This window comes from Tenrec ecaudatus, chromosome 16 (assembly GCF_050624435.1).
Source record: "Tenrec ecaudatus isolate mTenEca1 chromosome 16, mTenEca1.hap1, whole genome shotgun sequence".
Lineage (NCBI taxonomy): Eukaryota > Metazoa > Chordata > Mammalia > Afrosoricida > Tenrecidae > Tenrec > Tenrec ecaudatus.
The window spans coordinates 99,439,661-99,454,330 of NC_134545.1; the positions used below are offsets into that span (position 1 = coordinate 99,439,661).

The following is a 14,670-nucleotide window of genomic DNA, read 5'->3' on the forward strand; positions in this document are numbered from 1 at the left end:
CGGCTAAGCCCGTATCATCAGTGTTAACTTTTTGTTGTATCTACTGTCAGTGTCTGCTCTAGATAAACTACACATTTCTACATATATATGTGTACATGGACATATAAACATGCACATATGTGCACCCATATGTAGATGCTTGCATGTGTGTACATGTGTTCATTCCCATGTATGTTTATATGTATGTGTGTACACACATATATACACAACCCACAAAGAGGTTTCCAAAGGGCTTATGGGAAAATGGAACTAAAAGATATAGAGTTTTTTTATGAAGGCCTCTCGTGTGTGTGTATTTCATTTTAAAAGACGGCATATGTTGGTGGAATGAATGCACAGTGTTTCAGCCTGTCATATATCATGACCATTGCAATGAGCATTCTTTTCATCATAGCTCCCATGATGCCCTGATCTTCTGACACAGTGATAGCCCCTGACTTACTTAACCTGTCGGCTTTTTAATTCATCCTTAGGTTCTTTGTGGCTGTTGTTTTGTCTGCGTGACATCAACGCTGGAGCCTGGCTCACTGCAGGAGCATTTTCTTAGAATTCTGGAGTGTTGCCACGTCACTGAAGCCCACACATCGTATTCTGGACCCTGCAGGCTGACTTGTTACCTTGCGACAAGTCCAGTGCCTGAGGGGGGTCAATTTTGTGCTGGATCCATGAGCAAGGGAAGAAGTAGGCTTAATAAGCACATGATTTTTTTTAACCAAGTGAAGCCAAAAGGCCCCATAGGAAGACAGACAAAAGGAAGTTCAGACAGAAAAAAAAATTAATGGCAGGAAGAGTCTTCACATGGCAGCAGCTGAGGTACATCACACGGAAACAGACAAAAATACCCTGTAGATTGGTATTCGGCTCACATATCAAGCAGCCATCAATGTTTAGACAATGTCACCCCAAGTTAATGTGGTTGATCTGATTTGTATTGTTTTTGCAGATATTATTTGTAATCTGTAGGTTTATTTTCCTTGTTTTTGGGTGGTATAGTTGGATAAGAGCCATAACAATAAGGATTTAATAGAAAAGTTTGTATTTTTACCCATTTAAGTAACATGGTAGTGAAAGTAATGTAAGACAACATTGGGGTCTGTAGGAACATTTTCTCTTAAAGTAGGTCTATCCATTTTCTCAATTTGGTTTACACCGTTCTAGTAGCTGTATCTTTCTGCATATTTTTAGAATAAATTATTTCCTTAGGGAAAATTCCCAAGACATGAAATTACTGTCAAATAGTATAAACATCCAGGGCTTTTGATGTTTGTGTCCACGTGCGTACAATCGTCAGGGACTTTGTCTGCTTTCCACATCTCCTTCGCTTTCTGCCAGAGCCCAGTCCTGTTAGGTTACTCAGTACCTACTGAGCGCTCCCATGCTGCCCACGAGGTCTTCACGCAGGGAACGGCTGAGATTCTGTCCCAAAGAAGTTCCCTCATTCACTGAGCCATGAAAACACACCAAAGTGGTTCTGAACCCTCTTGCTTTCAGGGCCTTTTACACCTTTATAAAGTACAGAGGCCTCCAAAGAACGTTTGGTTATGTGGGTTACAGCTACTTTTATTAACCATATTAAAAACTGATATTTCCTTGCCCCGGTGCCAAATTCTTATTTTCGCTCTGAACCTTGGGCTTTCTTTTTGGCCACAAATGCAGTCAGTTGTTTTTCTCCACATCACAGGCTTTCTTGTCTCATTTTCGAGAAAGAACCCTCCATCCACGCGAGTCTGAATGACAATAATTTGCCCGTCACTCACTCATTTGCCAAAATGATGTCCCATAGAAAATGTGACTGCCTAGGCTGGCAATTGAGGCAATCACACCCCTGCCTTCCCTGGAGACAAGCACCAGGTTTCAGTGTGCAGCAGCCAAAGTGCTCCGCGTCTACTTGCCATGTCATTACTCAGAGTGTGGGAGAGATAGGAACTCAACTGTTGAGATGTAAAACAATGAATGCATTCCCTCTCCTGAAAATAAAAACACCATTTTCTTTTCCTGTTGTGGTTGATGATGTTGAAGATGTACACAGCAGAAGGACCACCAGTTCCACAATTTCATTGTGTACAAACTCCATGGCATTGATCACAGTCTTCATGTTGGGCAGCCACACAATGAATGTATTCTTAAGAGAGACTGGTATTACTTTTTACTTAAACAAGCAGGGATGAAGAATGCCATGAAGCAGCTTTATCCTGCAAGCTCCCTGAAAGGGTCTCTAGAGCCCCCAGGAGGGTGTGGATCCCACTGTGAGACTCACAGGAATAGGCTATGATTGTGGTCATGATAGGTCAATGGGCAGTGTGATAGGTAGGTTTATTGTGCTGACCTGGCCAATAGGAGACTGTGTGATTAATCAGGTCACAGTTTGATTGGAGGGCAAAGAGATAAATGGCTCAGCAAGACCTTCCCCTTTCTCTCTTGCTCTCTGGTGATCAGATCAGCATGCAGCTGCTTTAGCTAGTTCTCTGCCTCAACTTGTGAGTTACGCTACCTGTAGGATAAGCCAACCCATGGATTATGTCCCTAGAACTTGAGGTTCCTTTGAGACCTGCTTCGCCACTCTGCTGGTGTATGTTGCTGCAGCTTGAGGCTGGTGGGTCCCGTTATCTTGCACTGCTTGAGTTCGATATCCCATCCGGGCTTGCTGTGCTAAGCTCCTGAACTGTTGACTGTTGGTGACTCACCCTGACCTCTTCTGCCTGTGGACCGACCCTGCCTGCACTGCCCGAGGAAAGAATAAGCTGTCTGCTTCCTTAACCTTGGGCCCAGCAGCCCTCTTGAGTTGAAGGATTTCCAATATGTTAACTGTTCCATGGAAGTGAGTTCAATTGAGTCCTCTGTACCGCTATGTGTACTAATTAGCTATTATATTCCTTGTGCTGTATAAACCTATATATATGGTATAGGTATATATACAATCATAAGTGTCCTGGTTTTGTTTCTCTAGAGAACCCTGCCTAACACAGGCAGGATGGTAGGGAGCACCTCAGCCAGCCTAGGAGAGTCAGGGAAGGATTGTCAGAGGAGTCCTGGTTGAGCTGAAACCCCAAGAATGAGAAGGAGTTTGCTTAAGGATGTACCATTAAAAGCAAAAAGTCTGGAGCCCCTTCAGCTCTGGACCCCAAACCCCTACCTTTCTACCTTTCCACCTCAGCATCCCTGTCCCTGTGCCCCTTCTATCCTCGACTCCTGCTTTATCTCTCTTATCCTCTCCACATCAGAGTTCTCTGAGAAATTATCTCTGTACACTGTGTCCATTTCTTCAACTTCCATGTATTCCTCAATCTACTGTTATCAACTTTCCGGTCCCGTTAAACCATCAAAGCAGTGCTCGCTCGCTCTTGCCCTTAAAATCCTCTCCTGCCTCGAGTTACTGGATTTCCTCCCTTCGTTCTTCCTTCTTTGCAGGTCTAAGTGCCTCTATCTAGCCATGAAGGGTTAGTGTGACTTAAGGCTCCATTCTAACCTCTCATCTCCTATCACTCTACACCCCAAACCCAGCCCATTGCTGTCGGGTCCATTCTGATTCATAGCAACCCCAAAGGACAAAGACGAAGTGTTCTGTGGGGTTTCTGGTGGCACATCACCCTCTAGCAGACCACCTGGTAGGTGTGAGCCACCCGCTTTCTGACGGGCAGCTTTATATTCCCTCTCAATGCACTCAGAAGTGAGGCTCTACTGACAGGATATCCCTCCCACACATTCTAGCTTTAGCACAGAGCTTTCCCAAACTTTCCGATTCAAAGTGTGTAGAGTGCACTCCGGATGGATGGAAAGTCTCCATAGATTAGCAGCATTCAGATCAGCCAAGAGCACGTGAAAATGCAGATGTACTGGCTCCCCCTTAATCCTGCTGAGTTGGATGCCTGCACTTAAATGAGAAAGAGCCCCCGTGATTCCTGTTTGAGACACATTATCCTGAGAGCCAGGACCAGAGCTGGAGGTAGGCTCTTCTCTGCCATTTCCTCTTGGCTCACTCTTAAGAGAGACTTCAAAGGGACTTCAACTTCAACATGTTGAAAATACAGGTAATCCTTTTTTTTGCCCCCAGCAAACCTAATTCTTTTTTCTCAGAATCCCTTATCTCGAGGAATCGCATGGTATCACTCTGACAGAGGGGCTGGAAAGCTGCCACTGTCTTATCCCCGTATCTAATGTCTCACCAACTTCCCTATCGCTCACATCCCTCTCAGCCTATCCACCTCCTGCTCCTCCTCCACTACCATTGTCGAAGCTCAGTTTCTTCTTAACTACTATTCCTGCTGTTATTCTTTACACCCTAATCTATTTTCCACTATTCACCCTGGGTAATCCTTCGGGTACACATATGGGGTATTGTCACTATATTGATTAAAATATCCCAGTAAAAAGTGAAGAAATGTTCTTCCATCATGGGACTCATGCAGTTTATTCGACACTATTGTAACTTAGTACCTAGCTCCTAGCCCAGCAGCTTATAGACACTATTCTACTATTTCTTTAAAAAAAATCATTTTATTAGAGGCTTATACAACTCTTATCACAATCCATACATACATCAATTGTACATTCCATACATACACATTTGTACATTCATTGTCTTCATCATTCTCAAAGCATTTGCTCTCCACTTAAGCCCCTGGCATCAGGTCCTCATTTTTCCCCTCCCTCCCTCCTGCCCCCTCCTTTATGAACACTTGGTGATTTATAATTATTATAAACTCTTGATAATCATAAATTATTATTTTGTCATATCGTTAACTGTCAAACGTCTCCCTTCACTCACTTTTCTGTTGTCCGTTCTATGGAGATCTTTGTAATTGGTTCCCCTTTCCCACCCCACCCTCTACCCACCCAGTATCGCTACTCTTACCACCTGTCCTGAAGGGATCATCTGCCCTAGATTCCCTGTGTTTTCAGTTCCTTTCTGTACCAGTGTACATCCTCTGGTCTAGCCAAATTTGTAAGGTAAAATTCAGATCATGATAGTAGGGTGAGGGAGGAGTGTGAGAGGAAGCATTTAGGAACTAGAGGAAAGTTGTATGTTTCATTGTTGCTACTCTGCACCCTGACTGGCTCCTCTCCTCCCTGCATCCCTTCTGTAAAGAAATGTCCAATTGCTTACAGATGGGCTTTGGGTCTCCACTCCGCACTGTCCCCCTCATTCACTATGGTAAAAATTTTTGTTCTGATAATGCCTGGTACCTGATCCCTTCAACACCTCGTGATCGCACAGGCTGGTATGCTTCTTCCATGTGGACTTTGTTGCTTCTGAGCTAGATGGCTGCCTGTTTACCTTCAGCCTTTAAGACCCTAGACGCTATACCTTTTGATAGCCAGCACCATCAGCTTTCTTTGCCACATTTGCTTATGCACCCATTTGTCTTCAGTGATCATATCATGGAGGTGAGCACACAATGATATGCTTTTTTGTTCTTTGATGCCTGACAATTGATCCCTTCACACCTCGTGATCACGCAGGCTGGTGTGCTTCTTCCATGTGGACTTTGTTGCTTCTGAGCTAGATGGCTGCCTGTTTACCTTCAGCCTTTAAGACCCCAGACACTATATCTTTTGATAGCTGGGCACCATCAGCTTTCTTCACCACATTTGCTTATGCACCTGCTTTGTCCTCAGCAATTGTGTTGGGAAGGTGAGCATCATGGAATGCCAGTTTAATAGAACAAAGTATTCTTGCATTGAGGGAGTACTTGAGTGGAGACCCAATGTCCATCTGGTACCTTAATACTAAATCTATACATATATGCTCATAGATCTATTTCAACATCCTCATATATAAATATATTTACATATGTGCATGCCTGTATTTAGACCTCTACAAATGCTCTTGGCCACCTAGCTCTTTCCTCTATTTCCTTTTACTTTACTCTTGAAGAGTGTGAGGTGGGGGGAAAGGAAGTGGTGTTAACAAATCCTGACAAGGGAACAACAAGTGATCCAAGATAGTGGTGAGGAGGGTGTTGGATGCCTGGTAGGGCGTGGCCAAGGGTAATGTAACCTGGGAGGAATTACTGAAACCCTAATGAAGGCTGAACATGATAGTCTACTATTTCTTTCCTCTCTTTCTTCCTCTGATTGGTTCCCACATATGGTATGCACTTCTCTATCACTGTCCATTGAAAAGTACCTGCCTGTCAAGGTTAGAGAATGGCACTTTCCCTACCTGAAGTTATCTAGTTATCTTCTATGGTATTCATTATACTCCCTAACAATTAATTAATACCGTGATTCTTCTCTCTCTCTCTCTCTCTCTCTCTCTCTCTCTCTCTCTCTCTCTCTCTTGCACCGTCTATAAGCTTCTGCAAAAATAAAATATGTTTAATGTTCATCCACACTCAGTCCCTTGTGGATGGAATGAGACACCTCACCATACAATGACTCAGATATTTAAGCCCTTGCATGTTGGGCTGCAATCCTCACGGTCACCAGCCACTCCTTGGGAGAAAGATGAGCTTGCCCACTCCTGTAAAGAGCTAAAGTGTCAGAAACTCACAGTTCCTACCTTGTGCTCTTCGACCTTGCCCTGTACGGTCACTGTGAGTTGGCATCAACTCAATGGCAATGCGTTTCGAGTATCTCATAACACGATGTTCCCAGTGTGTGATGTCCAAGGTGGAGGTAACTCACGAGCTTTTAAGTGCCCTGGCCAGAAGTGGAATGTCATTTATGTTGGCACGCCTTTGGCTGCAATAAATAAACTGGCTCCACCCTCTGAGTGAGGTGATGGAATATAGTCTTCCCCCTGAATGTGGATAGAACCACCTATGGGGGGAAACTAGTAAACTCTACCAGACTCTACCCTGCTCACAGAGTTAGCAATCCAAGGACAAGTACTGTTCAGAAACAGGATTGTTAACAGGGCAACATGAATATATTTCGCAATGAATGCAAACTGATGGCTCCGTGAACAAGTGAATATTTCAGGAGAGAAGAAAAGTGAGGGAGAGCCTGGCAGAGACACAGATGCAGGGCTCATCCCCAAACTCCCTGGCATTGCGTGATGTCCCCTCGCTGGAGCACACCGAGACAGAGGACAATACTGGGGACACATGGCGGGGAGTGACCTTGGTCTGAATCCCCCACAGTGGGTGAACCAAGAAGGGAACATAACAGATCAGCAACAAGAGCAAAGCAAAGCCACAAAGCCCCCGAGGAGCCCCCAAAATACACTTCAGGCTAAGAGGGACAATTCCCAGAATTCCTCAGGACCGGTAGGGAGATAGTTATAAAGATCAGCAGACAGACCTGGAACTATGAATGCATTTTCAGAAAATTTTTTGCTATTTATTTTTCTTCTTTTCTCTTTTTATTCAATCTTTTATTTTATTTTTGTTTTGTTTCTGCTGTTGTTGATTTGCCTACCTATATATAAGATAGGCATGGGAAGTAAGTGTGAAGAGAAAGCAACGGGACCTATGGTTCCGGAGGGACTTGGAGGGAGGAGGAAGTGGAGGAAGGGAGCGGTGAGCAAACAACACTGTAGACAGAGGAACAACTAGGGAAATAAAGTCAACAATGAGGAGGACATAGAGATCTTGGGGGTGTTGGAACAACAGCAGTATAGTTGAGAGGAATTACCAAGAGGCAGAAGAAGAGCGAGCGTGATGGTGGGATAGGAGGAAGGTAAAAGAAAACAGAGGAAAGATCTAGGAAGCAAAGCTATGGATGGTGTTATAAACATAAATGTATATATATGTAAATGTATTAATTCATAAAATAGAGATATTGGCCTATGTCCCATATTTTTATGGCAGTACATTGAGGTGGTGGATGGATTTGGGGCCTCTGCTCATGCCCTCCCTCAACACCACAACACGTTGTTCTAACAACCTCACCCTCCTGGCACAATTGCTCAAGACAAAATGGGGGCACAAGCACATGTGGTAAAGAAATCCGATGATGTCAGGCTATCAAAAGATACAGCTTCTGAGGTCTTAAGGGGTTGAAGTTAAAAAAGTGGTCCTCTAGCTGAGAAGCAACAAGTCCATATGAAAGAAGCACACCAGCCTGTGTGATCATGAAGTGTAAACGGGATCAGGAAACCGGCATCAGAACACCCAACACAAACAAACAAACAAACAAAAGCATATTGTTGAGAATGAAGGGGGTTGGAGCAGAGAACCAAAGCCCATCTGTAGACAATGGGACATCCCCTCACAGAAGGGTCACAAAGAAGGGATGAGTCAACCACGGTGCAGTATAGCACTGATGAAACACACAACATTCCTCTGGTTCTTTGAGGCTTCCGCACCCCTCGCTGTCATGACCCCCAGTGCTGCCTTTCACTTCTGGCTAGACCGGAGCATGTACACTGGTACAAATAAGAGCTCATGATACATGGAATCCAGGAACAAAACTGGGGGTAGAGATACCAGGAGGGTAGGGGGGAAGTGGGGAGAGAAAGGAGGAAGGGGGAACCAATTGCAATTGACACATAGCCACACCTCCCCATCCCACGCCCCGAGGGTGACAAACAACAGAAACCATGGGGAAGGGCGACAACAGTCAATGTAAGATATGAAAATAATAATAATTTATCAAGGGCTCATAGGGAGGCAGGGAGGAGGAAAAAATGAGGAGCTGATACCAAGGACTCAAATGGAAAGTAAATGTTTAGAAAATAATGATGGCAACATATGTACAAATATGCTTGATACAGTTGATGTATGGAATGTTATAAGAGCTGTAAGAGCCCCCAATAACATGATCTAAAAAAACAAATACTTACTGCCATTAAGTCAACTGATTCGTAGTGACCCTACAGGACAGGGTAAAACTTTCACTGTGGAGTGGTTTCCAAGAGTGTAACTCTTTAAAGGAGTGGAAAACTTCACCTTTCTCCCAAGGAGCAGCTGGTGGTTTCAAACTGTTGACTGGGTGGTTAGTTACTCCACAGGCAATCAGTACACCACCAGCTCTCCTAGATACAGAACATGTAGAAACCACTCCGTTCATAATCCATAGCTACTCATTTCAAGTACTGACAACACATTCATGCAGTGTTAACTAAGCTCAGCTACTGTCTGAGCCAAAACAAAATGAGTTGTTGCAAGGTGGTGGTTTCCTGTGATGTGGTGACATGGATGGAATTACACAGCGTAATGATTTATGTGTTGGCCAGGGTACAAAGAGCTTTGCGTGCACGGCTGTGCAATACAGACAGTATCTCAGAGTTCAGTTTTCTTGCTGCAGCCCGCACAGCTCATAATTGGTTGGCTCAGGATGTGAACTCAAGTCTGTCTGACTTTCAGAACGCTGTGCTTAACTAGAATTTGTAAGTAATGTCACTCATCAACTCACTGTGATTTCTGGACCCAAACTTAGAGACCCAACATATATAATTAAGTAAGACTTAGAGGTAAACTTGGTAGAATTTTCCCAAGATTACCGACAGCATCCAAGGAAGGCTAAGTCTCAGTGTTTAAGTTATGGTGGTACCCTCTAATTGGGGGTTTTTCCTTCAGATACATCTGTTCGGGGGACATGGTGATCCTGCTGAGACAAGGACCAGCATGTACCTTGTCATTTCCTCTTTGGATATCGATGCGCTTCCACGTTTACACAGATAAGATTAGGTTTTGTGGGTGTTATGTACACTTGAAACATGGAGTTGTGAATGTGTTCGTTCCAGGAAAGCCAGAGAGTCCCTCATACGGGCGTTTCTTCCTCATCTCCACGCCTCCATCACGGTGGGTGGCGGGCCCTCACAGCACCCAGGAAGGATGGGGAAGCCTATTGAGTGCAGCAGGTAAAGGTGAAGGGTGCCATTTGTCAGCACTTCGAGTACGGTTCAAGTTTAAAGCTACTTGCTGAGCATAGAGACGTGTGACGGAGCGCTTGGTCGTGTGAGACTTTTTCTGCAGCTCTCGTTCATCGCCTGTTTTCATCGTATCTCCGTTACAGTTTGCAGCAATGGCATGGCACAAAGGCTGCTTATGTAGCTCACGTTGCCTATAAAGTAGGATCCACGCCCCCACCCTTTCCGAGCATCCTTTGAAACTTGCTGCTGCTACTTATTTGCATAATTTTCCCCCAAATGCACTAAGGAAAAGATCATTTAGAGGAATGTACACTTCCTATTTCCTGTCATAACCTATGTTATGCTGTGTTTGATCGTTCATGAAGGACACTGTCAGGTTTGGAGAAGGAGCCAATAAAGGTGAGGTAGGAAGAAATACGGCCCCATAATGATGCCTGCTCATATACAGAGATACTTTATCAGCTTAATGGTACCTTTTAGTGCCTGACACCTTTGGTTTACAGGTGTTCTCAAGGGCCTACTTGCCTCTGTGCCAAATTAGTGTTGAGGGAGGTTTCTGATGAGAGGAATATTCGGTGTGGATATTAGGATTATGGGCATCAGGTTGGAGGAAGTCAACCTGGGCTCTCTCGGCTGATGCCTTGTGCTGGCAGGGCGCTCGTAAAATGTCCGTGAAACTCTCAGTTGGCTTTCGAGGTACCAGTCAAGGTCTGTGAGCTTGGGAGACCATCTTCTGCCCACAGCGTTCATGGGTATCTTCTTTTGTGAAATGTGTGCTTTCTTACCCAGGCACAATTAAAAAAAGAAACACGTCTCATGTCCATCTTATTTTAAATATATTAAAATATATTTAATATATTGTCATGGCAAATGAGCACTGACATGCTGTAAAATAGCAGTCATCTTTCTATTCCTAACATGGGTGGCCAAGAAGGAAACGGGAAGATGGCGAATGTAGGGAGGGAGAAAGAAAATCAGCTAGGAAGCAGAGAAATCAGGGTTCGTTGTGATGGAAGTCAACGGGGAGCTGGAAGGCCAATTGTTTTCTGTAAGTCCGTGAACTTCATCCAAGAAGTGACACCAGACAGGCTTGCTGGGTCTTCTGCAATGGGGAGTTCTACAGACAAACCAGGGCGCGATGATGACTTTCAGGCCAAAATCATGCCACCAGGACAATATATCATATGAAATTGTCCACAGAATGTTGCCATATTTGGAGCACGTGACTGCATTTCCAGGAGAATTATCATGAACCTCCCGTCAATTACTCCTCTGTCCTTGAATCCATTTATCAGTTACTTCTTCCTCAATTTCTTCCGTTTCAAAAGGCATCTTCCCTAAAGACTGCTGGGTCCCTCAGGTCCTTATTGTAAAGGATCTGCCTCTCCAAACTGGACCGGGATTGCCAGCTCTCACAGCCTAGGCGGTGTTCACTACTGTTGTGTGGCATTGGGTTGTCTGGCTGGGTTCATTGAACGTGATTGGGTAAAATAGGAAGAATCCTGGGTTTCCTTTACTGGATCGGTCATGATCTTTTGTTGAGTGGATCAGATCATCTGGCACCTTCTGGAGATTACACCATTTAATTGGATATTATTAATTTGCCTCATTAATTCTTTCCAAATGCATGGGGCAGATGTTCACAGTTACTTAGCGAATGACCAATTCAAGGTACAAGAAGCAAAACACTTTCATGTTGTTGGGAACCAAGATTTGCTTTCATGTAATTAGGGAGAAGAGTCAATAGAGTAATCAGATAAGCTTCTCAAAGGATTGTGGTACCTGCTGTCATATTTAACCAGCTTATTCTAGAATCAAGACCCATGGAGTTTTTCGTCATGCCTCACCTTCTGTCCAAGGAAAGGGGGTTCTATTCAGCGGAACAATGTATGTTCTACTGAGCGTCTTGAAAGATTCACATAGCACTTTGAGCGGAAACTTTGAACGCTCCATTGCTCTGCCCTTAGAGACAGAGATGCGCAGGGCTACAATCCAACAACGCGGACTCGTCCGCGGGCAGGTCTGAGATGTAAGGGTGGCCGCAGGGAATCTCGGACCAGCTAGTAGGAGGGACAAATAGCACTGTGTGCTATATTAATCCATCCCTGGGGATGCTTTCCTAGAGGTGGAGTCTCTCTCTCTCTCTCTCTCTCTCTCTGGTTTTTTGACGTCTACGAAGCTCACAGATACTCGGTATGAAGTTCTTTTTCTGATGTGAACCCAAAGGGGACCCCTGATTCATGTCAGGGTCAGCAGAAAGGCCCTCAAGGGAACCAGAAGTCAAGAAAATTCCTAAGAGATTTGGACGTGACCTGACATGAAGGAACATAAATCCTTGGAAGGTCTGTGGGCGTCCCAGGCTAAGGAAAGAGAGAGGACAGGAAGAGGGGATTTTAACAAGACTTCAAGAAAGCCCCAAACTGGCTCCTATTTACATATAAAGTCCTGTCTCTTGGACTTAACGGATATAGCTGTAATGGTGCTGGTTAGCATGGCCTTTGAAGACATCAAAGGGGCCTGCTGATGGTCAGCAGTCCACACGGGCATTAGAAGAAAGGGATTGAGGTAATTAATGGTTGAGTTTCTCTGCTTTAGATGCCATGCAGTTAATGACTAAAACAGAATTTTCTCATCATGTTGCTTTTCCCGACTCTAGCTGTTCTTTAAGGAACTCCCATTGAGTTTTCTTCAAGAAAGTGTTGGCTTGTCACTGTTTATCTGGCAAGCAATACTTTAGTCTCACCACCACGGAATGAAACAAAACAAAGAGCCTGGGAATTGGCTACAAAGAGGTGCAGTGCATTAGAAGCAGGGTAGCACCCAAGAGGATTTTCAATCTTTCTCTAAAATTACAAAGACCCGTACGAGGCCCCTGCACAGAGCTGGAGTCGTCGTGTAAATGTCTGTGAATCTCCAGAAATTCTCAAGGAAAATCCCTGTTGGAAGTAGCTACCAAGCTCTTGGCCATCAGTGAGTGCATTGTTTTAACGGCCAATAGTGTGTTCTTAGAAGAGAACCCTGGACTCCTGCTTATTGAAGCGAGCAGCACAATAGTGTGGTGTGCTCGTTGCAAAATTTCATGTCAACTTGAAGATATGAAAGTGTAGGGGTGGAGTGTAGCCTGTCAATCAGGTCACAGCCTGATGGTGCCTCCTTGTGGGCGTGACCTTCTCCTCCTAAGGAGGGTCCTGGGAACCTCTCTCTCTCTTTCTTTCTCTCTCTCTCTCTCTCTCTCTCTCTCTCTCTCTCTCTCTCTCTCTCTCTCTCTCTCTCTCTCTCTGCCTTCACCTTCCAGAGCCCTGGAGATGCATCCATGGCCATTGGATCCACAAGACTTTGCACCCACTGGCCCGTGGTGTTCCTGTATTCTGAATCATTGCATGTGGCTTTGTGAGTCTGAAGAAGGACTTAAGGACTAGTATCCGGCTTACGGACTTCAGTTAGCCTGGGCTGGGATGTTCCCTGGGCTGGAATATATCAATTATGTCTTGATATAAAGCTGTTTCTTACACATATACGAGTGGATTTGTTTCTCTAGTCAACCCTGCCTAACACATGTGGTGACTGTGCTGCTACAACATAGCACTCTTGGGCAGTGAGAATGGCAATATTCCTTCTTTTAAAACCCACCCACCGCAGATCTCTAGCTCCTTGTGTTATACAAAGGCAGCCACAATGCCCTTGCTTCTGGCAGACCGACATACCGTGTGGGGCCTGTGTAGAAGCATTTGAGGAGTCTATAGAATGAGCTTTTCATTTCTCCCCTGGTAATTAATTACTATACCTCTAGGTCAATTAGATGGCCCCTAATCGCTCATGTCTAACTTTGGCTTCCCTCACAATCTGTGTGTGGTAATTCTAGTTTACTGGTTTTCTTAAGTAAAACCCAAGCCGCGGTACATATGAGACCCAGAATAATGATCACAATTGAAGTGTGCCAAAGTGGGGTGTGTAATGAGAGCAATTGCATCGAAAGCTTCTGATTCGGAGCTGCGGCTAGACCAGGAATGTTCTTCTGGCGCCTCTAAATGCTATTTCTAAATCAATAAGATAAGAGAGGACAAAGGGATCATTTCTACCTTCATAACATGAGCTCAGCTTATCAGATATTTGCATGATCTGAACTAAAGATGAGGCACAAATCCAAGGGGGCTGAGCGTATTGCGGGAACAACTCTGCAAGGTCTGCGGAGGACACCGCCGAATGACCTGGAGGTGTTTGTCGCCGTGTTACCTTCTCTGGGGCAGCACATTCCCGGCTGCCACAAGGGCGGTTACTCACCCAGCAGCATGCTGCACACGGGCCTTGCTCAGCCGGCTGTTCTGATGGGAATGCGTTCTTCCCATCGCCATGGAAGCTCCCAGCCACCTCCACCGCCTCTGACCTACCATTCCTGCCTCTCAGAAGTCCCTCCTGCCAGGAAGGTCACCAGCTTTGCTGTGTGACTTTCCACCAGCACGTACTGACCACCTGCTGCAGAGCACCGACAGCCAACTGCCTGCGTGAGCAAGGCCACTTAGACCTAACTGTCAGAGCTGCATGGTCCGTGGAGGAGACAGACGTGGAGACAAGTAATGACAACTGTGTACGGAAAGAACTCACATTGCAGTGGCAACAACAGGAAGAAACAGCTGATCGCATCCAACGATCGCATCCTGGTCAAGCTGGGGCTGAAAGGTTCAGGCGCTTGACCAGGTGGATCACGTGGTATTACAAATTGCCGAGCTATTCCAAGTTTCACTCTCTTGCTTCTCAGGACATGTCTGTACTTCTTCATTCTTCTGGAAGCCTCGGCACTCTTCAGGAACAGTGTAGTTCAAAGCATGCCTTCTTTGGTCTTCCTTCATGACCGCCCAGTTGTGACAGCCTGTAAGACGATAAATAAGTCCATGGATTGGATCGGCGACACC

General features: G+C 45.1%; 1 protein-coding gene across 4 annotated transcripts in view; it reads left to right on the forward strand.

Moving 5' to 3' along the window:
- Nucleotides 1-14,670, forward strand: part of ATRNL1 (attractin like 1) — a 647,203-nt gene that overhangs the window by 569,359 nt on the left and 63,174 nt on the right. Inside the window, exon 29 of one of the 4 annotated variants that reach the window (XM_075534997.1) lies at nucleotides 474-1,994. The exons of the other annotated variants lie outside the window; for them this stretch is intronic. Coding sequence (XP_075391112.1) covers nucleotides 474-547 — 74 coding nt within the window. The 3' untranslated portion in view covers nucleotides 548-1,994. Of the gene's footprint in view, nucleotides 1-473; nucleotides 1,995-14,670 lie in introns of those variants that run through there. 4 annotated transcript variants of the gene reach the window in all.